This window comes from Salvia splendens, chromosome 16 (genome assembly GCF_004379255.2).
Source record: "Salvia splendens isolate huo1 chromosome 16, SspV2, whole genome shotgun sequence".
NCBI lineage: Eukaryota > Viridiplantae > Streptophyta > Magnoliopsida > Lamiales > Lamiaceae > Salvia > Salvia splendens.
In genome coordinates this window covers 17,518,977-17,543,165 of record NC_056047.1, presented here as the reverse complement: position 1 = coordinate 17,543,165, position 24,189 = coordinate 17,518,977, and the positions used below count along the sequence as shown (strand labels likewise).

Here is a 24,189-nt window from a genome sequence, read left to right as displayed (position 1 = left end):
ATTGATTGTTGATAGAAATAAACTTGTAAAATACATACCAGCACATACTTTTTATTTATGATGTTATTCCATAGTAATGGAGTTAAAATAGAGGAAGTGGTTTGTGGCTCAAACTGTTGCATGCGATATTCCCGTTAAAACACAACAAACTGTGGGAAAAAATTTCCCTTTTGAATTTGCCTCAAACCGCAGAAGAAAAATTAGGCAGAAAGATTTCATCGATTTGCTTCCCATCTTTCTGTCTCTTTACAGGTTGCTTTAATTTTAATTCATTTTCATGTTTGATTGAAAAAGGGCTTTTCATTGTATTAATAATTTTCGTTGCAAAATGTATTTTAATTCCTTGTTTTTCAGGAATTGGGTGTGTTGATAGGGTTAAAACGTAATTGTATGTATTTTATTGCAGATCTTGAGCATCGTAATTGTAATTGTTGATAGGGTTAAAAGGTGAGAAATGTTCTGCTGTGGAGGTGGGGAGGTAGAAGCCGCCGCGCCTCCACCCAAGCAGCACACCACCCCGCTTAAGCCCGGCAACGCCTATGCCGGCACCGCTGGAGGAGGTATATATGTCGTTGCTTAATAGTACTACATACTCCCTCTGTCTTATTAAAATACTTTGTTTCTATTCTTCACACGTATAAAAAATACATTTAAACGTATACATATATCCCTTCGGGGATACCTGATAAAATTGGAAGAAGATTAACATTGAATCGATACAGAGAAGATTAATATTGAATGACATGCATAAATAGAGAAACAGTCCGATTATGTTTTTTAATTTTTTTCAAAATGATGTCTAATTTACTTAATAAATGTGCATACATAGGTGATCGAGGGGACCCTCGGGCCGCCGGGAGAGGCGGAGCGCCGAAAAAAGTGTTGCCAATTGAGCTTCCGGCGTTGCCGTTGATCGACCTAAACCGGTTAACCGATCATTTCGGACAAAAATCCCTCATCGGCGAGGGCTCTTATGGCCGAGTATACTTCGCCACCCTAAGCGACGGCAGGCCCGCGGCCATCAAGAAGCTCGACACGAACTCATCCGAGACCGAGACCGACATCACCGAGCAGCTCTCCATTGTGTCGAGGCTCAAAAACGAGTATTTCGTGTCATTGTTGGGATATTGCTTTGAAGGAAATAATCAAATTTTAGTGTATGAATATGCGGCAATGGGCTCATTGCATGATGTTTTGCACGGTCGGAAAGGGGTGCAAGGCGCTGAGCCCGGCCCGCTGCTGACGTGGAATCAGAGGGTTAAGATAGCCTATGGCGCGGCCAGAGGCCTTGAGTTTTTGCACGAGAAATGCCAGCTGCCGGTTGTGCATCGTGATATCAGATCCAGCAATGTGCTTTTGTTTGATGATTTTCTAGCTAAAATTGCTGATTATAGCTTGACGAATCAGTCTTCCGACACGGTGGCTCGCCTGCACTCTACTCGTGTTCTTGGCACCTTCGGTTACCATGCTCCTGAGTGAGTTATTCACCCGATTTTTCTTTTTATATATCTTATATTTTACCTATTGTGCATTAAAACTCATGCTACTTCAAAAGTTCTTATATATAAAGAACAGACGGAGTATATATAATTATATATGGATAGTTTAATGACTCATGATTTAATTAGGTACGCGATGACAGGCCAAATAACTCAAAAGAGTGATGTGTATAGCTTTGGAGTCGTGCTTTTAGAACTCTTGACTGGGAGGAAGCCAGTGGACCACACTATGCCCAAAGGGCAACAAAGTTTGGTCACATGGGTAAGTACATATAGTAGATTTTGCTCAAAAACACTATTGATACAAATATTGACATATGAAATCTAATCCAATGGATGTTGAAATTATATGTAGGCAACTCCAAGATTGAGTGAAGATAAAGTGAAACAATGCATAGATCCAAAGCTCAAAGAGGACTATCCTCCTAAGGCCATGGCCAAGGTATTCAACAAGAAAAAAAACACATAATTATTTATAAATAGAGGAAATGGTCTGAGTGTTTTCCGGCTTGACAGATGGCGGCGGTGGCGGCACTGTGCGTGCAATACGAGGCCGATTTCCGACCAAATATGACGATCGTGGTTAAGGCATTGCAGCCACTTCTCAATGCAAAACTAGTTGGACCTACGGGAGATTCAACTGCATAAACTACAATTTGAAGTAGTTTCTTTGTAATGATATTCTATGAAGATCATCAAGTTCAAAATCTAACTAAATTTTGAGTATTCATTGTTAGCCTTTTGCCTCAAGTTGATGTAACTTAGAGATCTTCTAAACAATGATACAAAATTATCAAACATGTTGTGGCCCATGTTAGGATAGACATGTCCACGGTTCGTAAACCGACGGTTTTGATTCAGAACCGCCGGTTCCGGTTTCGAGAAATGTGGAACCGGAACTGAACCGTGAGGCTATTTCACGGTTTCGGTTTCGGTTTCGGTTCAAAAACCGGCGGTTCCGGTTCTGGTTCAGAACCGCCGGTTTTCCGGCAATTTTTTTACGGTTTTTCACGATTCCGAACCGGCGGTTTGCGGTGGCTTTCGCTATTCTGGCTAGATTTCACGGTTTTTCGACGGTTTTTCACAATTCCGGTTTGGAACCGTCCAGAACTTGCGGTTCCGGCATGGTTTCGGTTCAAAAAATTTAGAACCGGAATCGGCCCAAGGTTCAAAATATGGCGGTTCCGGTTCAAGAAAAAAGTCACGGTTCCGGTTCGGAACCGGAACCGGCTGTTACGATTCCGCGGTTAACCGCCGGAACTGAAAACCTTGGGCATCTCTATGTTAGGATCTCCTCCTAAAATACAATATTTTATTTTATATTCATTACTTTGTGATCAAAACCACAGAAACATATCAACACATTTTAATAGTCCATCCATCCATGTAAAATACTATTATTGAACTATTTCCTTTTTAATTTGTCCTAAAAGTACGAACTTTTTAATTTTAAAACTTCTTTCTCTCTAATGATGTGAGACTCATTCTCCACTAACAATGCTTTAAAAACTGTTTCTTTTTATCTCTCTCTTGCTTTTTCAATTATGCATTAAAACTCGTGCCGAAACAAATGTACATACTCTTTGGGGACGGAGGGAGTAAGATAATTCTACACAATACCAGTTGTGATATGTTTTATATAGTAGACATGCCCAAGGTTTACGGTTCGGGTGATTAACTGCGAAATCGTAACATGCGGTTACAGTTTTAAACTGGAACCGAAACTGCCACTTTTGAAACCCTGGGCTGGTTCAAGTTCTAAAATTTCATAACCGAAACCGTACCGGAACCGCGAAAAATCTTAAAACAGAACCGGAACTGCAAAAAACCGCTGAAAACCGACGGTTCGTAATCGAAACAAACCGCGAAATGCTGGAAAACTGTTGGCTCGAAACCAAAACTGGAACCGACGGTTTTCTAACCCAACCGTAACCGCGAAATACGTATAAGGTTCGAGATTTTTCCACTTGGGTGTAGGAGAGTAGGTAATAAGCATAAAGCTGAGAGCATCAGCAACGGAGCCCGTCCCGATGGAATTCCGACCGGTGTGCCGGAATTCCACGGCGGACGTCTGCCATTGTGTATGGTAGGCACGGATACGGAATTCCGCCGAGGACACCGCAGTTCCGCGGCGTTTACGCGGAATTCCGTCGCGACGCCGCGCGGACGTCCGCCATTGCGTTGACTCTAGGGCTGGGAATTCGGTCATCGGTTAGTCGGTTAACCGAGAACCGAACCGAAAAAATCGGTTCTCGGTTAACCGATAACCGAATTTTTCGGTTATCGGTTCGGTGTCGGTTCCCTTGTGAAGGTCACGATCGGTTCTCGGTTATAACCGAGAACCGATCGGTTATAACCGTAAAGAACCGATTGGGCTTAGCTGATGTAATTTAATTATTTAAAACTGGCCCAAAGACTTATTTTGATTTTGAGCCCAAGTTACATGAAGCCCAATATCCCCAAACAATTACAAACCCTTCTCCCACATACCACAGTCCCACTCCCAGAGCTCCCTCCCACACGCCACACCGCTCCTCCCACACGCCACACCCGCCGGCGACTCCTTCCGCAGCGACTCCTTCCGCCGGTGGAGAGCTCAATCTGGTGGAGAGCTCAATTTCGCTCTTTTAATCCCGTTGCAGAATTCGAAAGGGGTAAATTTAGTTTTCCGTTGCAGAATTTCGCTCTTTCAATTTTGACATATATATACACACACGCATTTGGCACATCAATTTCCAGCTGCATGATTCAGTTTCTTTTTTTATGTGCTCTTCATATTGACGTGTGGTTAATTTTGGGCATGACAAACTTAAATCTTTTGAGTTGTAAAGTAGTTACATTTCATTATTAACAAAAGCATTAATTAAAAAGGTTAATAATCTAAAACATGCTGAAGAAAATTGAGGGAGGGATAATGTGTATACAGTGTTCTATAAAGTGGGAATTCAACTGTTCAGTTCCACTTAGAAAATTAGGAATAGAAGTAGACATTAAAAAATAGACATTGTTTTGATGCGGAGTTGGATTTTGCTTCCATTTCAGCTGACTTTCGAAATTTTGATGTGTGGTGATTTTGCTTCCATTCCAATTTTTTAACTGCATTTTGATGTGTGATGATTTTGCTTCCATTTCAGCTGACTTTCTCAAATGATGTGTGGTGATCTATTTGGTGACTTTTTGTACTTTTTGGTTTCCATGAACTCATGCTAGATATAATAGGTTCAAGTTTGCAGTTGGTTTAAAATTGTTTATTGTGTTCAATTGTGTAGTCTATCTCAATCAGCTTCCACCGATTCTTTATTTGTTGTCTGTTTGAAGATGGAAACTTCAGAATCTCTCACCCAAGACGTAGGTAGCAACCGGCCAGACCTCGATATTCTTGAAGCTATTGAAATTGAAGAACTAGGGCTAGGAGAAGAAGGATTGGTTGAGGTCTAGTTCAAGTGATCCAGATCAAAGTTAAATTAATCGTGCATTTGTTTTGGAATTTTGAAAAATTGAACTTGGAGGTTTTCTTTTGAATATTTTAACTTTGAATGTTTGTTGGATTGAGTAGGTTGTAAACTTTGTTGGATTGACCATGTTGTTTTGGAAACTTTGAACGGTGTTTACTTTTTTTGAATATTTGAACTTTTGGTACTATAATACTATTAGGTTGGCTGGCCATGTTTACTTTTGGATTGAGCAGGTTGTAAATTTTTTTAATTGTTGGATTAAGCATATTATAATAGGTTGTTTTTATTTTTTATTTTTAATTTATAATACGAAATATAAACATAAGTATTTCTACAAACATAAGAAAAACAAAGAGCATTGTAGCGCAAGTGGTAGGTTGGCTGTTTTTCTCAAGCATTGACTAGGGATCGAATCCTGGCAACAACCTTTTAATTTTTTTTTTCCAATTCGGTTCCTATCGGTTAGAACCGAACCGAACCGTGTAAAATCGGTTCCTAACCGAACCGAACCGATTCCTTCTCGGTTCCGGTTCCGGTTCTTTGTTTTCGAAAAATTGGAGAGTCGGTTAACCGACTTTTCGGTTCGGTTAGAACCGAACCGAACCGATTCCCAGCCCTAGTTGACTCCCACAGACGTCCGCGCGGAATTCTCTTTTATTGCATTAAATATTTTTTTTAATTTCTATAAATACGTCCCGTTGAACTTCATTTCATTCGCACCACTTGTATTAACGAGTATCTCTCCCTCTAAAAATACCTTTCTTTCGAAGAACAATGGAGCACCACGATAGCGATTCCCCAGCCACTAGCGAGTCACCGACGCCTTATTTTCCCATCGGCGGGAGTGCCGGAATGCCGGGGAGTGCCGGAATGCCGGGTTTGATGCCCCAATCTCAAATGCCATCGGGAATAATGCCCAGATACTTCAACATGTACCCGCAGTGGTATGGGATGATGCCCCAGATGCCCGGGGATGATGTCCGGAATGTCAGGAATGATGCCCCAAATGCCGGGGATGATGATGCCCGGGATGATGCAGGGATCGCATGTCGCTGTGGGGGGGGAGTAGGCAGGGGGTCCCCCAATCGCCGGTGGACAACGTCTATTGGCCCTATATGGATTTACTGTCGACGGACAACCCGACGAGTTCTCCTCTCGAGACTCAGTTCACTGGCAATGACACGTTCTCGCTGGAGGAGTTGGGGCTTTCTCTGATCCGGGATTCTCCCACTGACGCACCACCGGCGACAGTGATGAGGGGGAGGACATGGCGAGGAAGGGGCCGGGGACGGGGCGTCCCGATGTACGGTGGTGAGGAGGGGGCCGCTGAGGTGGGGGAGGGATCCAGCGGGAACAGGAGGACCGTCTGGATCATGGACGAGTGTGTCGCGATGGGGAAGGCATGGATCAGTGTAGTGGAGGATCCTTACGTCGGGGCGAACCAGCACATCGACCGGATGTGGTGGCGCATTAGCCAAAGCTACCTCCAGTTCAAACCGTCAGGGGGAAGCTTAACAACGGAGAGCAATGCCAGGAACAGTGGGATCGGCTGAAGAGGCAGCTCGGCCGATTTGCCGGCATTTACACAAACAACCTTCGCTCGGCAACCAGCGGCATGTCTGCCTAGGATGTGAAGCTCCTGTCTCATGAGCAGTTCCCTGACACTCAGTTGGGCTTCGGGGAATTCAAATATTGGGCGGTGTAACTTGTTGTGCACTCTTCGGCCAAGTTCACTGCGGGTGTTGAATCTGGCTGGCCGAAGCGGACGAAGATCAGCGACTCCGGAGAGTACAGTAGCAGTGTCGGTTCCGCGGAACTCCCCCCGCCGAGGCAGAGTTCCCGACACCCACATCGTTGGCCCGCCGCCGTCACCCGGTTGGGCAAAAGTTCACGGCGCGGATGGCGAGGAGAAGCCCCAGCGGATCCGCCGAGGCCCAATCGCAGCACCCGTCCAAAACGATCCCGAGAACCCCTCATTCGCCCGCATCGCGGCACATGAAACCTTGTTACGTGTAATGGTTGAATGGATCCAATCGACCAACCACCATTACATGCGGTCGCTTAAACCCCTCATCAATAGTATGCCGCGCGATTTGTGGTTCGGAGACATGTCGGAGGGTGACGGCGAGGGGGGGTGGCGGCGACGGGGAATCCGAGGAGTGAGAAGCCGGTTTTTATTTTAATAATGTAATTTTTTTTAGTAATTATGTATTTTTTTATAATGAAGTATGTTTTTTTTAAATAAAGTGGTTGCATTTTCTCCGTATTCGTGTCGACTATTTAATTCCGTAAATTTCTTACTTCCTGAAATTGTTTAATTTGTGAATTTGTGAATTTTTTTAATTATAGGAAGTCCTTCGAGAATTTCTTATGACGTGGTAGTGCAGTAGGAAGTTCGTATGACGTGGTAGGAGGTGTTTTTGGGAATTCCGTGCCACTGATGCTTTCTGGAGGGGAAATGCAAAAACAACAAGACGATCGCCAGTTTTTTAGTTAAGCCGCAAGCAAAAGTGCAAAGAGCGAAAACCAGAAGAAGCGAAAATGGAAGTAGAAAAGGAGGAATCAGTGGAATTATGGTGCCGAGAAACGTTACCGAAAGTGATGAAGATTGTCAGTGTGAGGCTCCCTCAAAGGGACCTGATTAATCTTTTGCTCGTTAGCCCTTGGATTAATCGTAATTTGGTTTCTCACCCTTCACTGTGGCTGGTAATTTGTGCTTCTTCAGAGTCTATTTCCTCTCTAATTTGTTAACTTTGATTAAATGGGTGATAGGGTTTTTTTCTCAATCAATTCATTGGAGCTTTGGGTTTTGTTGATTTAAACTCGATTCTTATTATTGGGGAAGTTGGGTTCGTTGTAAGATTATTAAAGATTCCTCCTTTAATTGTTTTTAGTTAGAGAGAGCTTTTTCTTTTTCAATAGCATTTTTTTGGGTTTTTTTTTTCAGGTTCTTGATTTTCATGAGATGAGTGATGCAGGGAATCGCCTTGTGGCAGCTCTCTCACTGGTTAATATCTTCTTCTATCTTTCCCCTTTTCTGCTTTAGTGCCATTTATTTCAGCTGTTGTAAATACAGTAAATGGATTTTTTGCTGATTCAGAAATATAGTTGAAGAAAGATAGTACTAGTCTTAGCATTGGACATATTTGAATAAGTTGATGTTGTAAATGAGTACCTATCTAGGAAACTAGTATGTTAATCAAGAGTTCTTTCATTTTTGTAAAGGAATCCAATCAAGAATGTCCTTCTATTAGCAGCATTGGCCAGCACAATATACGAATTGTGTAATGCTTTTATTGAAGGAAGAACATTACTTACTGGAGTTGCGTTTGAAGAATCTGTTTGTGTTATTTGTTTTGCAGCCGAGATACCAGAATGTGAAGCATATAAACCTTGAGTTCGCCCGTGATATTGAAGACAAACATCTTGAAAATCTTAAAAACAAGGTGGTGAATGGAAGCTGTTATCGTATCCTTCTATATCTCTGACTCGCTGATCATTTTGTGTGAAAAAATTCTCTTTTATTTTTGAGCCTGGTACATTGGCACTATCATGAAATATATCTGAGTAACCTATTAGATTTCTAATTGATGAACTAAAAAACTATAAAAATATATCTAAGGTGCTTGCTGAACGCAAAGTATTGGGATGAGTGATTTTGTTTTTGTGAATCAGGATGGTGTTTCTTGTTTATCCTCTTTTCTAATATATGTATATTTAGTAGTGACTGTATTTTCCTCTGCAGTGTGGAAATTCTGTTAAGAATGTAGAGACTCTTAATTTGAATGGCTGCCAAAAGATATCTGATATTGGAATTGGATTTATAACCAGCAATTGCTCAAAATTGAAGGTGTTCTCGATCTACTGGAATGTTAGGTAATTGATACCTGTGCTATGCACTTGGGTGTATTAGTATAGACTCATTCTATACTGGCACGATTAAATCAACAATAAACGTCCAAACTCGACAGTAACTTAAACAATTTGTTGCAGGGTGTCAGATCTTGGCATTAGGAGCTTGGTTAATAACTGCAAACTCGTGATTGATTTGAACCTGAGTGGTTGTAAGGTATGGTGAATATATTTTTTTGCCTGAGCTGCTATACACTATTCTTTTATCTAGAGTGATCATCTGACATTGGGTGGTTTTATCTGAGACTACAGAATGTCACTGATGAAAGCTTAAAATTGATTGCCGAAAATTATCAAGGATTGCAGTTGTTGAACATAACAAGGTATTATGGCCTTAGTGACCTCTGATGTATTATTATAAGTTTCGATGATTCAGTTGGATCATATAAATGGGCCATCCCGCTTGAAATACCGAACAGTATATTCTGATAATGCACCAAGTTATCTCTTTGTTGCGAAAGTAATACCTTATCCTATCTCATGAGTCCTGACAAGCATGACTGATTTAGATGTGTCAAGATAACGGACAAGGGTTTGGATATGGTACTGGTCAAGTGCTCCTCACTTCATAGTTTGAATCTTTACGCCCTTTCCAGGTAAAGTTCATAAAAAAATTTCTCAGAATCTAAAGCACTGAGAATATTAAGAACGATTATTCTAATATATATCTACGTCCATACAGTTTCACAGATGCCGCCTACAAGAGGATATCGCTCTTGACTCACCTGCGATTCTTAGATCTCTGTGGTGCTCAGGTATACAATAATCCATTCAAGAAACAATGTTTTGGTTAAAGAATTCACTTTAGCACAATAAACATGACTATGGATTACTTTTCAGAATCTGTCTGATGATGGCCTTTCTTGTATAGCTAAGTGCAAGAACCTAACTTCGCTAAATTTGACTTGGTACGTGGAATGTCAGTGGCTGCCCCGTTTGTCATTTGATGAAGCTAAAATAGCATATTCATACCCCCAAGTGCTTGTGTCGTTTATATGAACAGGTGCGTGCGCATCACTGATCAAGGAGTTGTCTCTCTTGCAGAAGGCTGCAAATCTCTCGAGTTTCTGAGGTGAGTATTTAGAACATTAATATATATATATATATATATGGATAGGAGTTTCTTATGGTTTTTATGCCTAAAATATTACTACAACTTTGATATGATTCTTGAATAAGTTGACAGTTTAGTCTGTTGAGATTCTGATGTGATTTACTAGTGCAGCCTGTTTGGAATAGTGGGAGTTACAGACAAGAGCTTGGAGGCTCTCTCAGGCTGCTGTTCGGCTACGCTTACGACGCTCGATGTTAACGGTTGTATCGGCATAAAGGTATACACTGATTTCCTTCATAGATACAATATACCTACTTGAAATAATTCTATCAATATTTACATTATGTTTCAGAGGCGAAGCCGTGATGAATTGCTGCAGTTGTTTCCCAAGTTGGTATGCTTTAAAGTCCATAGCTAAAATGGAGAAATATGATTTGGGTGCAGACTATCTTTGAACTTTAACTAATGCCTTTCTATGTTTTGAAAGTTTTGGATGTAATTCTTTGACATTTTCCCTAGAAAGATTCAGTTAATGTTGTATTCGATATAGAATTACTTAACATTTCTTTGTCCCAAAAAAGGCTATTAAATGTTGCCTTGAAAAAGTTCCACAATTTAGAGTTTAGATTTGAATCCACCTCGATCGTTAAAACCAATGCCAAGAAAAAAAACATGGATATTCAATAATAAAAAGGAATATGGAATGCTTAGAAAAGATGAATAAGAACAAAATAAACCTATTGTAAGTTGTAACTCCATAAAAAAAAGTCAAATTGATGCAAGCAAACAATAGGGGTTTCAAGTTTCATCAAATGATTTCATCAAAAAATCTGAAAAATATTTATTGCCACAAAGAGCTATAGACTCTTTAAATCATGATCATCCCAAAATAGTAAAATTGGTATCTAAGTCATGGATAAAAGAAGAATATGATAATAAATAAAGCTGAAAAATAAACTGAAACAAACTAAAACAAAGTAAATAAAGTTCCATATGTCATTGCTAGAATTGAACATGTAAAAGTGTTGCAGTGGATTATCAATTTCCAACGAATTGTTCATCACAAAGATAATCAAAGGAATCCTCAGTAACCACCTTTGAGATCATTGACCACATCATAGGGGATTGGAGTTACAGTCTCTAATGTTGCCCCTCCCACCATGAATCCAGGCTTTGGACCTTCTGGCTGCCTCTTTGTGCTGATGATTTTACCCTGTGCCTTTGCCTCTGCCTTCAACTGGTCGTTCTTCTTTATCCTCATCATCACTTCTTCGTGGCAACGTGATTGCTGAACGTGTTCAATGCGGACGTGAATTCTTTTCCTTATAATTCTGTTGCCAACCTGGAATCAAGCATAATAAAACAATGGTCAATAAGGAGGAAACACCAAAAGTCCATAATTTATGTAATAACCCAAAACATTATGATAATAGCATATTAAGCAAATAAGAAGTGGTGTCTCAGACATCCAAGGAAGGATAAAAGCAGCATAAGCTCTCAAGCCTGGCGAAGGCGAAAGCTCTTAGGCGGCTACTGCGAATGTTTTGAGAAACAGCCTTAGAGTTTATCGTCACAGACACCAAATGCAACATTTCATAAAAAACATTTCTTGCAAAAAACATTCAGAACATCATGTATCTATAGCTACAATTCTTGCTAAAAATGTAGAGTAATTAGAATTTAAAGGGAACACACAAAAATACTCTTCGAATACACATTCAAGGTAACATTTTTATCACTTTCAAAAAACAGAGCATTAATAAATTAGGTAAAACACTTTTATTTACGAGCATAGTATATTAAGGAAATTGAAGTAGTGTCTCAGACATCCAAGGAAGGTTAAAGCAGCATAAACTCTCAAGCCCGGCAAAGGCGAAAGCTCTTAGGCAGCCACTGCGAATGTTTTGAGAAACAGCCTTAGATTTTATCATCACAGACAACAAAAAGTAATCCAAATATCATAATGCCTCTATCAAATGCAACAATTCATTAACCATTCAGAATTTCATGTATCTACATCTACAATTCTTGCTATAAAATATTGAATAATCAGAATTTAAAGTGAACACACAAAAATACTATTTCAAAGCAAATTAAAGGTAGCATTTTACTTTTATCACTTTGCAAAACTGAGCATCCACAAACTAGGTAAAACACAACAATACATAAATAAAATACACATTAAACACAAGAAAATGGGGATCTCAGATATCCAAGGAAGAATATAAGCATCAGAAGCTCTCAAGCCAGGCGAAAGGCGAAAGCTTTCAGGCGGCTACTGCGAATGTTTTGAGAAACAGCCTTAGAATTTATCATCACAGAAGCCAATTAATCCCAAATAGAATGCTAAAAATCACACAATACGAATACGAGAAGCAAAATACAGAAACGAAACAAATCGGGAAATAAGGGGACGAGGGATACCTGCTTGTTGACTTCAACGCCGACGGCACGCTTGGTGACGTTCCAGACGCGACCAGTTCGGCCGTGATAGAATTTGTGGGGCATGCCTTTGTGGATGGAGCCGTTAACCTTAACATCTACATAGTCTCCGATTTTGTAGGTGCGGAGGTAGGTCGAGAGATGGGTCGGACCCTTCTTCCTGAAGGCCCGAGAGAATGAATCTCTGGTGCGCGACCTCAGTCCGTGGCCAGCCGGCATTGTTGTGATGGATTGAGCTGAATCTGATGAGTGTGAGGTTAGGGATTTGGGGAAGATGAATGGTATATAAATGGGGATAAAATTAGGGTTTTACCCTATTCGGAGGGGGATGGGCCTTTTTGGTGCGTGTAATTGAGCTATTGGGCTTGCTAATTGGGTCTTATATGTTTGTGGAATTTTATTTTCAAACTCACTAGCAAAACCATTCCGCCGTAGAATTCTTCAGATAGAGAGGAGTGAGAAAATATCATTAATAAAAATTAGAGCATCCACAACAGTCTCCTTGTCGACGGACGTGCTCTTGCCGTCGGCAAGGACAAGCCCTGTCCGCTGCTGTGCTCTTGCCGACGGCAGGGCGATGCTCTATGCATAGAGCACATCCGTGCCAACGGCAAGAGCACGAGGCGTCGACGTGGCATGCTCTGATTGGTCTGTTGGTTTATCATTTTTTATTATTATTTTTTTAAAAAATCAAAAAAATCTGAAATTTTCAGATTTAATAAAAAAAATATTTCCCCACTTCCTAATAAAATCTATCCATTTTTTCCACACTTTTAATTTATTTTTTCATTATTTTTACCCCATAATTCATACTTTCATCTATAAATACTCTCATTTCAAACACAAAAAATGACACTATACCAAACAACTCTCTCAATCTCAATTTTTAGGATTTTAATTATGTAATTTTTAATTTTTAGGATTTTAATTGTGTAATTTTTAATTTTTAAGATTTTAATTATGTAATTTTTTTTATAATTTGTAATATTATTCCGGGTAATTTTAATGCATTTTAATATTGCGGAAATGTTTTTATTTAAATTGAATAATAGAATGGTGGGACCATTGAGCTTGTCCTTGCGGAAGAGCACGAATGTGAGTGTTGTGCTCTTGCCTAAGAGCAGGGAGTAAAAGTGGGTCAGGGCCCACATCCGTGCTCGTTGGCAAGAGCACGGATGTGGATGCTCTTATGTCTTCAAGAGGTTTAGGAACAAAATAGGAAAGAAGGGGTTAAGACTGAAATGTGACTTATAATTTTTCAATGACATGTACTGATATTCATTTCAGTTCATGGATCTAAAATACACTATCTTTGTCCATAAATATAAATTTTTCAATGACATGTACTGATATCATTTCAGTTCATGGATCTAAAATGTTCATGGATCTAAAATACACTATCTTTGTCCATAAATATAAATTTTTCAATGACATGTATTGATATCATTCCAGTTCATGGATCTAAAATACACTATCTTTGACCTTAAAAAATATAGTATATTTAGTTGTTTATGACACAGATTTTAATGTGCAATTGATAAAGTACTTAAATATTACGGACGCCACGTGAGTTTTAATGTGCAATTTGTCCCATGAGGATGATGGTCGTCTCCTTGTCTTAACCCAGGCACAAGTTGGGTCCGGCTTGGTGGCTCTGCACAGAGGTGTAGTTGGCATTCTCTCTTTCAGCAGGATGAATTAAATGGAATTTTATTAACGGTTTTTTTAAACTTACTTTAGAAGCTATCACTTTATTGGACCATCAATTCAACCAATAGTTATGTTTCCACCTAAATAGCATTCCGGTAAATAATCACACAACTGCCACTTTAAATATAGATATAAAAGTGCAACTTAGGCCTGCTTAATCGGTTCTCGGGTACCCGGAATCAGAACCGGAACCGACCGGGTAATTGAGGAACTGAGAACCGGTTTTCCGGTACCGATTCTAATGTTCTCAAAATTTTCGGTTTCGGTTCTACTCGGAACCGACCGATTTTTACCCAGAACCGAAAAATAAATCAATTTTAGATTTTCAAATTTTATAAGATACTAATAATTAGTATCGAATTATCTTATAGGGGTTGTGTGGGTATACGGGTGTGTGTCTGTATTGAGGTTGTGTGTGTGCGTGTAACGCCTGTGTGTGTGTGTATGGGGCAGTGTATGTGTGTTTAAGATGTTGTGTGTGTATGGTGTTGCATATGTTTAGGTGTATACTTGTTAGTATTTTGTTGTGTGTAGATTTTGATTTTTAGGTGTTATACTTTTTAGGTATTTATTGAATTATTGTTTTTAGATATTGGAATATTGGAAGATGAATATTGTTATCTTGTTGATTTGTATTTTTGTGTGTTTCTTTGAATTTTTCGGTATAAATTGATATATTTCTAGATGTTGAATTATTCAAAAAAATTAAAATTAAAACTACAAATTGGATCCGATTCGTAACCAGAATCGGCCGGGTAAGAACCGGTCGGATCCGGTTCCGATTCCGGAATTTATGAAAATTTGTAACTGGGTACCCGGTCAAACCGGACCGGATAGAACCGGCCGGTTAAGCAGGCCTAGTGCAACTTTTAATTTATTTCCCTTGAATTTAACCTTTAAATTTGACTGAAAAAATCATACAAATGAAGTATATTAGAACTATTTTGGAACACATATTTCCTCTTTATACAAGTAAAAGTTGAAAAAGACATATTTTTCCATAACCATTTCATCTCCCCAAAATAAAGAGACACCAATCTCAATCCTTTCTCATGCCCTTTAACTGCATTTGCGCGAAACAATTTTCTCTTTCTTTACTCTCTCTCTCTCTCAAATCCGCCATGGCCAGAGCCGCCGCGACCACCATTCTCACCCTTCTCCTCCCCACAAACTCGTTCTCAACGAGGCTCAACAAACGAAAAATGGGGATATCAACGAAGCGAGAGAAGCTAAGCCACCTCCACTTCTACTTCCACGACACCGTCAGCGGGCGCCACCAACTCCTCCGCCACCGGCTTCGGCGCCGTGATGGTAATGGACGACCCCCTCACCGCGGGCTCCGAGATCGCTGGGGCTCTACGCCTCCGCCGACTCGAGCCAGACGGGGCTCCTGATGGCGCTCAATTTCGCGTTTTTGGAGGGGAAATTCAACGGGAGCACGCTCATCGTGCTGGGGCGGAACGCGGTGTTCTCGGCCACGAGGGAGATGCCGATCGTCGGGGGCAGCGGCGTGTTCCGGTTCGCGAGAGGGTATGCAAAGGCGAGGACTCATTTCTCTGACTTCAAGACGTCGGATGCTGTTGTTCAATATGATGTCTACGTTTTACATTATTAATAGTAGACCATTAGCTCGCAGTTGGTTTCAGAGGGTCAGATTTACAAGATTAGTAGGCTGTTGTGATCGATTTTTCGGTGTTTGAAGTGATAGCAAAAATGTAACGACTAATTTCTGTCATGTTTGTTGAGTGTTGTAACCTCTAGTGGGCTGGTATAATAAATAAGGATGATCATTTTACTTGTGGGTACACTTAATACACATTTCATACACTGTCAATAATCGTAGTAGTCAACTACCAGTAGTTTTAGTGTTAAATTAATATAGCAGAAGTGAGATTGAGAGAAAAATGGTTGAAATGTTAGTATTAGTAGATGATGTGATCTACCTGATCTGAAAGACAGGTTTACTATAATTTGTGAATAGACAAAAATGAACCGAATGAATTTTATTAAATCATGTCATTTTTTATTATTTAGAATTTACAAAATTTTATTGTTGATCTCATTGGCGGATCTCCCAATAGTCCTCCCAAAAACTACCCATGCCACATTATAGGCTTAGGGCACCCACAATGGGGCGCCCGATGGCACGCCTATGCGTGCCATCGTCCTCGGGCGCGGACGATGCCTCCATTGTGGGTGCTCGCCATAGGGAGCGGAAGAAGCGCGGACAACATCGTCCGCGCCATCGGGTACCATTGTGGGCTCGGTGGACGATGACACGCGTTTTTGAATTTTTTTTCCGAATTTTGTCTATTTAAACCTCGTTTCTCATTCATTTGTTCATACGAACATCTCGCCTCTCTCATTTCTCTCATCTCTCACATTTCTATCTCTCTCACATACCAAAATGAACCACGACGACGACACTAGTTCTAGTTCCTCGGAGTCAGGTAGTCCGACCTCGGAAGCCTTAGATGCAACCGTTGAAGAGGCCATGGCGGAATGCTTAGTAGAAATGCAGCGCGAGGAGGCGGCGGAGTAGATCCATAGGCCTATTCGACGTCGGACGGTTGTCCGACGCGACCACGCGGCAGCTCACCAACATCTGATTGCAGACTATTTTGCCGAGCAACCACGGTGGGGACCGACCGTTTTCCGCCGCCGGTTTAGAATGTCGTGTTACCTTTTTCTCAGCATTGTCCGGACTTTGTCGTCCCGTGATGAATACATGATGTATCGGGAAGATGGCGTCGGCAGACCCGGCCTTACACCGTTGCAAAAGTGCACGGCTGCACTCCGTCAGTTGGCCTACGGCACCACGACGGACATTTTCGACGAGAACCTCCACGTCGGGGAGACAACAGGCCGGGAGTGCCTGAAGAGATTTTGTAAGGGAGTTGTGGAGGCCTACGGCGACACATATTTGCGCAAGCCGACTGCCGTTGATTGTCAGGGCCTGATGAAGATGCACGAGACGGCGCACGGCTTTCCTGAGATGCTAGGGAGCATCGATTGTATGCATTGGGAGTGGAAGAATTATCCGGCGGCGTGGAGAGGCCAATTCACTAGTGGATACAAGGGCAGCCACCCGACGATGATCCTCAAAGCTGTCGCTGACCATCGGCTCTGGATCTGGCATGCTTACTTCGGCGTGGTCGGGTCGAACAACGACATTAACGTCCTCAACTCATCCACCCTCTTCACCGAGCAATGCAATGGCAACGGCCTGGCCATCGAGTTCACTGCACAGGCGCCAATACCACATGGGGTACTACTTGGCCGATGGCATATACCCACGGTGGCCTGTTTTTCGATCAGTTGCCCAATTGGTGAGAAGAGGGTTTTATTTGCGCAAAAGCAGGAGGCGGCGCGGAAGGATGTCGAGCGGGCATTTGGTGTGATCCAAGCACGGTGGGCAATTGTGAAAGGCCGGCTCGTCTCTGGCTCAAGGAAGTCATCGTCGATGTCATGTATGCGTGCATAATCATGCACAACATGATAGTCGAGCATGAAGGTGGGACCATCACCGACTGGAACGATGATGAAGGTGCATCTAGCTCGTCCTGCACGGCGACCGAGCCCCCCGCTAGAGGATTACCGACGGGCTTCAATGAGGTTCTATCTAGACAGGCCTCAATGCGCAACCAACAAGACCATGTCCAGCTCATGAACGACATGATTGAAGAAGTGTGGGCCTAACCACCGTCGCTGATTTTGCGTATTTTTTTAATTCGTATTGTAATGTATTAATTTTTATAAATGAAATGAAGTTTTTTCCCAATTTTTATAGTTATTTAAATATTCAAATAAAAGAAAATGCATAGGGCGCGCCTTAGGGCGCCACACTGCAGGTGGGAGGGTAGGAGGATAAAAATGATGACGTGGCAGTGCATAGGGCCCGCCTAAGGGCGCCCCATTGCTAATGCTCCTATCATCTCACAGCCCATCTCAATAAAAAAATCAAAAATAGCAGATGGCGCCCGCTCGGCGGTTGGACGGCGTGCAATAGGCGTCGAGCGCCTTCACGCCCTGCCATTCCCTACGAGCGCCCGCCGAGTGCCATCTCCAGCCCTGCGCCTAGCCATAGGGGGTGTCGTCCGCACGGAGGCGGGACGGCGCCCTATTGTGACTGTTCTTTCTTATGATTCTGAAAATCGAACAATTAGATGATTTGACGTGCCCTTTTTGTTATCCTATAGTAATAGACTGCAAATTAAAAAATATGCACAAGAAGAGGGTAGGTGTTTTAGTTTTCATACCACTCGATTAGGGGTGTCGAAACGGGTACCCGCGGGTACCCGCACCCGATTTTGGCCGAAAAGTTAGTCCCGATACCCGTCCCGCAGTTAGTCGGTATTACCCGATACCCGAGTCGGGTATCCCGCACCCGACACCGGGGGTACCCGACCCGAAACATTTTTTGTTTTTTGAAATCTTCTTTTTTTAAATATGATTTGTATATTTTTAGATGATTTTTTAAAAATACTACTTGATGAATGTAATATTCTCACTTGAAACTTTTTATTATTATTTAATTTTATTGAGAATTGAGATCAAGCCATGTAATCTTTGAAATATCTGCTTTAAATAATCATATGAACTGTACAAATACCACCCGTCGTAATTTTTTGCAAGCCGAGACATAGTGCTAAGATAAAGTGGCCAAAGCTTCTGTTAAGCAGTGTTCATCGAGGCCTCCGCAAAAGCACAAATAGACTACGCAACATAAAGCATAGAATTACTCTTTACATGAAAAAAGATGCAAAATATTCTAGCACGTGAATTTTAAGTTTTAAATGCTATCACAATGTTTAAAAAATTGAATCCTAGTAGTCTTTGCAGTCAGTCAAAATCTAAAGAGTTTTTCAATTACAATGCCAAAAAATCCAAACTCCAAATTACCATTAAAAAATCTAAAGTAATAAAAGTTTCACATGGTTTCACCAATCATTCTTCATCTGGCGCGTGCATCACTCTTGCACCATGGACATTGCTCGTTGCCTCGTTGGAGCCATCTCGTCAATCCTGACTAAAACTAAACAAATAAACAGAAACAAATAAGAATTCTAATTCTTATGATATGAAAAGGAAATGTAAATTGTGTATAAATAAGAATTATACTTACCATCGCGGTATTCCTTTTCTTGTTCTTCGTCATCAACGTCTTCTTCATCTTTCTTGTCCAAATCACAAGTCTTCAACCAATCTCCGGCACAAATCAAAACCTCCACCATCGTGCAAGACAATGAACTTCTATACGGAGAGAGAACACGACCACCCATGCTAAAAGCAGACTCTGAAGCAACACTCGAAACGGGAATTGCTAGAATATCCCTTGCCATCTCGCTCAAAACGTGATAGTGTGTATGCTCAGACCACCACTTCAGCAAATCGAAACTTGCCATTTCTTCCCTCGGGACTTTGTGTCTCCTGTCTGTTAGATAAATATCAAGCTCAGTCTGATTACTAGAATCCTCGTCATCATCACTCATAGCAAACATGCTGTAAGTATCTTCTTCACATGAGGAGTTCTCTTTATTCGCATCAAACGATGATCGACTAGGAGGACGAGGTGCATACCTCGCACTATAAAACACAAACAACTCCCTAATGGAGTCTCTCACCTCTTTCACCATTTCAAGTCCTCGAGCATTTCCATACAACAATTTCAAGCACGTTTCAATATGCTTCATCTTCTGTCTCGGATCTAGAACAGCAGCCATGTATAAAATCTTGTTCATCTTCACATTCAATTCGGTTTCCTCCAGCCAATACTTACCAATCTTTAACCTCATCCTTGAAGCCATGGAACTAACATCATATTCACTGCTCATCTCCAATCGACGGATAAGGTCAAATATACCACACATCTCTGTAAAAAACAAATGCGATGTTGGCTTTTTAGTAACAGAGAGAATCTGAGTAAATGAGTGGAACTTCTTAAGGTAGGAAATCATCTTCTTCACATTTACCCAATCGTCTTCCTCGGGCGGCCCTATAGGTTTATCATCTTACATTCTTTCACGCAAATCTTTCCCGAAAGAAGAATTCGTGATTCCAAATGTAGTGAATGCCTCAGCATACGGTATAGCTGACTCTAACATCAAATAAGTAGAGTTCCATCGCGTTGGAACATCCATACACAATTTCTTCTTGGAATCAATCTTGTCTCCTAGATAATCCAATACTTTTTCCCACAACCCCCATCTCTATGGTGAACTCTTAAGCCACCTCACCGCCTCCCTAACTCGCCTAATGGAAATGCCAATTTCTTTCAAACCGTCTTTTACAATTAAATTCAAGACATGTGCTGCACAACGCACGTGGAAGTACTTGCCACCCAATATATTTATGTTATTCTGCTCCATGTGCGTCTGTACGACATCAATTGCGGTATCATTTTGTGATGCATTATCCAAAGTGCAAGAGAATAAATTATTCAAACCCCAATCCGTCAATGATTTCACTATAGCAGCGCCAATGTCATCACCCTTGTGGCTATCGATCTTGGAAAAGTTGATTATCTTCTTGTGCAATATCCAGTCTTTCCCGATATAGTGTGCCGTGACACAAATGAAGCTGTTGTTGTTCAACGAAGTCCAGCAGTCGGTTGTGATTGAGACTCTTCCCATGCCTCTTCTCTGAAAGAATTTGACCAAACTTTGTTTCTCCTCAAGAAACAATTGTACACAGTCCGAACGTATTGTTTGTCTCGAAGGTATCTGAAACTGTGGACAAACCAGCCGCATGAAATATTGAAAACCTTCACGCTCAACAAATAAAAAAGGAAGCTCGTCGAGAAGGATCATCTTGCAAAGTCCTAGTCTGATCGTCTTCTGATCAAACTTCCAAGTTGTCAATTCTCTACTGCCACCATCCACAGAGTATGCCAAAATTGTCTGACCATCACCAACTTCAGCATTTTTCTTTAAACAAGAAATTGTGTGGTTCTTCAAGCCGTTGGTCCCGCACCCCCGTGAGTCTGCAGCAATCAACTTACCACAACGCTTGCACTGTGCTTTCATTCTCTGAACAGGGGGATTACCTTCTTTAACCATCACTTTGTCGTAGTCTTTCCAATGCACCGATGTGGTTTTCCGCTTGGAAGCCCCCTTGGCTCCTTTTCTTTTTTTATTTGGACTTGGAGCTTCTGTCCTTGCTTCTTCTTCATCTTCAATATCCTTTAGTATTTCATGATCCTCAGACTGTTGATCATCATCGGTAACGGTAACAATATTGTTATTTTGACGCTTCCTTGATCCCATCCTACAAAAACATAAAAATTTCAATATGAGATGTTACTGTATGCATTGTGTAAATATATGAGTATGAGGTATGCCGTATCATGTGTAATTGTGTATGTTTCCCAGTAATAAAATATAGATTATAGATATAGATATGTGTGTAGCATAAAATATAATAGATCCTATATGTGTCATGTGTGTTGTTTTGTATAATATAGTTTGTGTACTAATATACTGTGCATTAAACATATACTATATTTGTACAGTATATGTGTACAGTGTGGTAAAACTTATATTATATATTGCAAATATGACAAATTCATATTACTACTCGTTACTCTCTACATAAATTTAAACCTTGGAGTTATATAATGAGGTGAAAACATGCTGAGAAAGTGTGGTTTGTATAATACGTTCTATGAGTATTTTCTAGATAACCTTATCATGATACTCTGCATCCCATTCCTTTGCAGTAGTAAATCTAACACTCATTAAACTAAGAATAATAAATAGTTAATGAGGACTCATCTAACTTTGATTTTCTATAGCAACAACTTAGAGAGATAGCACCATCCACAGAATATGGTCAATTAACAGTTATGCATTCTGTTTAGAGAAGTTATTCCTTTTAAGCAATAGACAAAGTTAAGCAAATTCCGTAAGTTTCTATCGTTGACATTCTATTTCTATCTCCAACTTTTAAAATGGAAATTGGAAAATACGAAAAAAAAAATCATAGTTACCTGAATGGACGGAATCAGCAGCGGCAGATGCGGGTTGAAGGAGGGAGGAGGCTGGTGGGAGGAGGCTGGAGTTGAAGAGTAAGAGAAAAGACGGGGAAAAAGATTTGTGATCTTAACTCTTAAGATTCTTAACCCTAACCTAGTTACAAGTTATAAACTTAAAAAATACATTTTATAATATATTACTAATAACATAGGCGATGGTTTTTAAATATTAAAATCTTTAAAAAATTACATCATGAAGAGCAAGTATTAAAATAAAAATTATAAAATTATAAAATATAAATATATATCGGGTATTTTCGGGACTATCGGGATTACCCGATCGGGTATCGGGTATCCCAATACCCGCAAAACCCTAAATTATTATACCCGACCCCGCCCCGTTTCCCGATTCCGTCGGGTAACGGGTACCCGATACCCGGCGGGTATCGGGTCGGGTTCGGGAATACCCGTTACCCGCTACCCGTTTCAACACCCCTACACTCGATATATAGAGTTCTTGAAAGGGCTCTTGAGTTTAAAGAAAGAATAAACCTTGAAATTGGTCCCTGAAAAATCATTAATCATATTTTTGGTCCTTCGTAATTTATTTATTTCCATCTTGCTCCTAACTCCTTGAGAGTTTATAGTATATTTTAAGAATTCAAATCTTACATTCCATTTTTTTAAATTACAATATATATAAAAATACACATAGATTACAATTTATATAAAAATACGCATTATATTTTAGAATTATTACTATAAATATGTAGTTTATTAAAATAGTATTATATGTAGTTTTTTAAATATTTTAATGAATAAATAAATTAAATTTTAGTTTATTAAAATAATATTATATGTGATTTTTTAAACTTTAGTCTATTACTACAACTTTAAAAAAATTAAGTGTCTTATGTTATAATATAAAAATTATGTACATAAAATTATATAACAATATATGGAGTATAATAAATATATGTAGAAGCCTACTTCGGAATATGTACTTAATAGTTAATACTTCATTTTTCACTTATTAACTGCATTCTTTTATAAATTGGAACTAAAAATGATATCTGAATAGTTAGTTTTGAATTCGTAAAATATTAAATTTAGATAAAGTATGCCTAAAGGAGTTCAAGGGTAAAATGAGAAAAAATAAATGGAGAAGGACCTGAAATGTGATTAAAGATTTTTCAAAGAACTGTGTTGATATTTTTTCGAGTTCGGGGATTTAAAACGTGCAACTTCATTTTCCAGGGACCAATTTTGAACCCATTGATTTTTAATCAGTACAAAGAACATCAATAGTATTTGATAATAACGAGTATATTCAAATATATACCCCCTCCAAAAAAATAGTCTTATTTGTGGACGAAATGAGTTTTAACGAGAAATTGATAAAGTAAGAAAGAAGAAGACAAAGTAAGCAAAATAAGAGAGAGAGAGATGAGAGAAAAAGTGGGAAAATATGGACGAAAAACTTTTCATTTTTAGAATTGAGACTTAAGTTTGTGAACATACTAAAATGACAAAATAAACAATTTTTCGTGTGGAGCGAGGTAGTAACAAATTTGAATAATATGATTAACGCGTATAATCTAAAACTCCATAACAAATTTGAATAAACTGATTAACATGTATAATAACAAATTTCAGCAAATATAACAGAATTTGATATCCTGATTAACGCGTATAATCAAATATAACAAATTTGAATAATCTGATTGACGCATATAATACAAATATGATAAGAAACTTGATTTAAAGCATGAATAACAAATTTGTGATTAATACTATCAAATTGTAACAACAATTAATTATAAATTAAAACCTGAATTCTGACTATGTCTTCCTCCATACAAGGGCAGAAGAACAAGAAGGCGTCATCCTCTTCCTCTCCAAATAAGGCATTAAGGCAAGGCGTCTTTGATTACTTCCCTAACATCAGCATAGCATTCTATTTGCATCTTTTTTCAATTTCCAACAACAAAATAAGGATCCTTGTCGGAAATCGCAAAAAAGACGGATTGCCTTAATGCCTTGTCTTGAGAGGATGAGGATGACGATGAGGATGACGCCTTATCAAGTTCCATATGTACCTTTTGTCTGCCCAGGCCTGCTTTCTTAAATTCTCTTAAATTCCAA

The 24,189-nt window shown here is 39.9% G+C and overlaps 3 protein-coding genes, 3 non-coding genes and 1 pseudogene across 10 annotated transcripts; 3 read left to right on the top strand and 4 right to left on the bottom strand.

Annotated features, from left to right (window-relative positions):
* The first annotated feature begins 78 nt into the window (after positions 1–78).
* LOC121770077 (probable protein kinase At2g41970) lies at positions 79–2,235 on the top strand. Of its 2 annotated transcripts, none has more exons than XM_042166880.1 (6): positions 79–252; positions 439–560; positions 830–1,475; positions 1,629–1,761; positions 1,855–1,941; positions 2,016–2,235. In XM_042166880.1, the coding sequence occupies exons 2-6, from the start codon at positions 455–457 to the stop codon at positions 2,145–2,147; spliced, it is 1,104 nt and encodes a 367-aa protein (XP_042022814.1). In that variant the 5' UTR covers positions 79–252; positions 439–454; the 3' UTR covers positions 2,148–2,235. The 2 variants fall into 2 exon arrangements, with proteins under 2 accessions (XP_042022814.1, XP_042022813.1); XM_042166879.1 differs by having other exon boundaries at positions 80–252; positions 407–560.
* Positions 2,236–4,015: 1,780 nt separating this feature from the next.
* On the top strand, positions 4,016–10,525 carry LOC121769689 (F-box protein At3g58530-like). Of its 4 annotated transcripts, none has more exons than XM_042166425.1 (13): positions 4,016–4,153; positions 7,342–7,660; positions 7,902–7,961; positions 8,317–8,400; positions 8,700–8,830; positions 8,948–9,023; positions 9,119–9,189; positions 9,376–9,462; positions 9,549–9,621; positions 9,707–9,774; positions 9,870–9,938; positions 10,092–10,197; positions 10,273–10,525. In XM_042166425.1, exons 2-13 carry the CDS (start codon positions 7,496–7,498, stop codon positions 10,336–10,338), a joined length of 1,056 nt encoding a protein of 351 aa, XP_042022359.1. In that variant the 5' UTR covers positions 4,016–4,153; positions 7,342–7,495; the 3' UTR covers positions 10,339–10,525. The 4 variants fall into 4 exon arrangements, 3 of the variants coding, with proteins under 3 accessions (XP_042022359.1, XP_042022358.1, XP_042022357.1); XM_042166424.1 differs by having other exon boundaries at positions 7,304–7,660; XR_006043672.1 differs by lacking the exon at positions 4,016–4,153 and adding an exon at positions 6,312–7,141 and having other exon boundaries at positions 7,304–7,660; positions 10,087–10,197.
* A 373-nt stretch (positions 10,526–10,898) lies between these two features.
* Positions 10,899–12,637, bottom strand: LOC121771193 (60S ribosomal protein L21-1-like). Its single transcript, XM_042167976.1, has 2 exons — positions 12,345–12,637; positions 10,899–11,262 (listed from the first exon to the last, which is right to left on the bottom strand). The coding sequence occupies exons 1-2, from the start codon at positions 12,579–12,581 to the stop codon at positions 11,005–11,007; spliced, it is 495 nt and encodes a 164-aa protein (XP_042023910.1). The 5' UTR covers positions 12,582–12,637; the 3' UTR covers positions 10,899–11,004.
* On the bottom strand, positions 11,377–11,499 carry LOC121773071. The gene has a single exon (XR_006044647.1). It is a non-coding gene; the product is annotated as a small nucleolar RNA SNORD14 (small nucleolar RNA).
* On the bottom strand, positions 11,738–11,859 carry LOC121773069. The gene has a single exon (XR_006044645.1). It is a non-coding gene; the product is annotated as a small nucleolar RNA SNORD14 (small nucleolar RNA).
* On the bottom strand, positions 12,121–12,244 carry LOC121773073. The gene has a single exon (XR_006044649.1). It is a non-coding gene; the product is annotated as a small nucleolar RNA SNORD14 (small nucleolar RNA).
* Positions 12,638–15,145: 2,508 nt separating the features above from the next.
* Positions 15,146–15,832, top strand: LOC121771192 (annotated as a pseudogene).
* The last annotated feature ends 8,357 nt before the right edge of the window (positions 15,833–24,189 follow it).

Excerpts from the sequence above, each read along its gene's own strand:
- LOC121770077 (XM_042166880.1), top strand. The coding sequence starts at position 455 with ATGTTCTGCTGTGGAGGTGGGGAGGTAGAAGCCGCCGCGCCTCCACCC. Across the intron at positions 1,476-1,628 it reads TTCGGTTACCATGCTCCTGA|GTACGCGATGACAGGCCAAA; the intron begins GTGAGTTATTCA and ends TGATTTAATTAG. Across the intron at positions 1,762-1,854 it reads AACAAAGTTTGGTCACATGG|GCAACTCCAAGATTGAGTGA; the intron begins GTAAGTACATAT and ends AATTATATGTAG.
- LOC121769689 (XM_042166425.1), top strand. The coding sequence starts at position 7,496 with ATGGAAGTAGAAAAGGAGGAATCAGTGGAATTATGGTGCCGAGAAACG. Across the intron at positions 9,622-9,706 it reads TAGATCTCTGTGGTGCTCAG|AATCTGTCTGATGATGGCCT; the intron begins GTATACAATAAT and ends ATTACTTTTCAG. Across the intron at positions 9,775-9,869 it reads ACTTCGCTAAATTTGACTTG|GTGCGTGCGCATCACTGATC; the intron begins GTACGTGGAATG and ends TTATATGAACAG.
- LOC121771193 (XM_042167976.1), bottom strand. The coding sequence starts at position 12,581 with ATGCCGGCTGGCCACGGACTGAGGTCGCGCACCAGAGATTCATTCTCT. Across the intron at positions 11,263-12,344 it reads GCGTTGAAGTCAACAAGCAG|GTTGGCAACAGAATTATAAG; the intron begins GTATCCCTCGTC and ends GCTTGATTCCAG.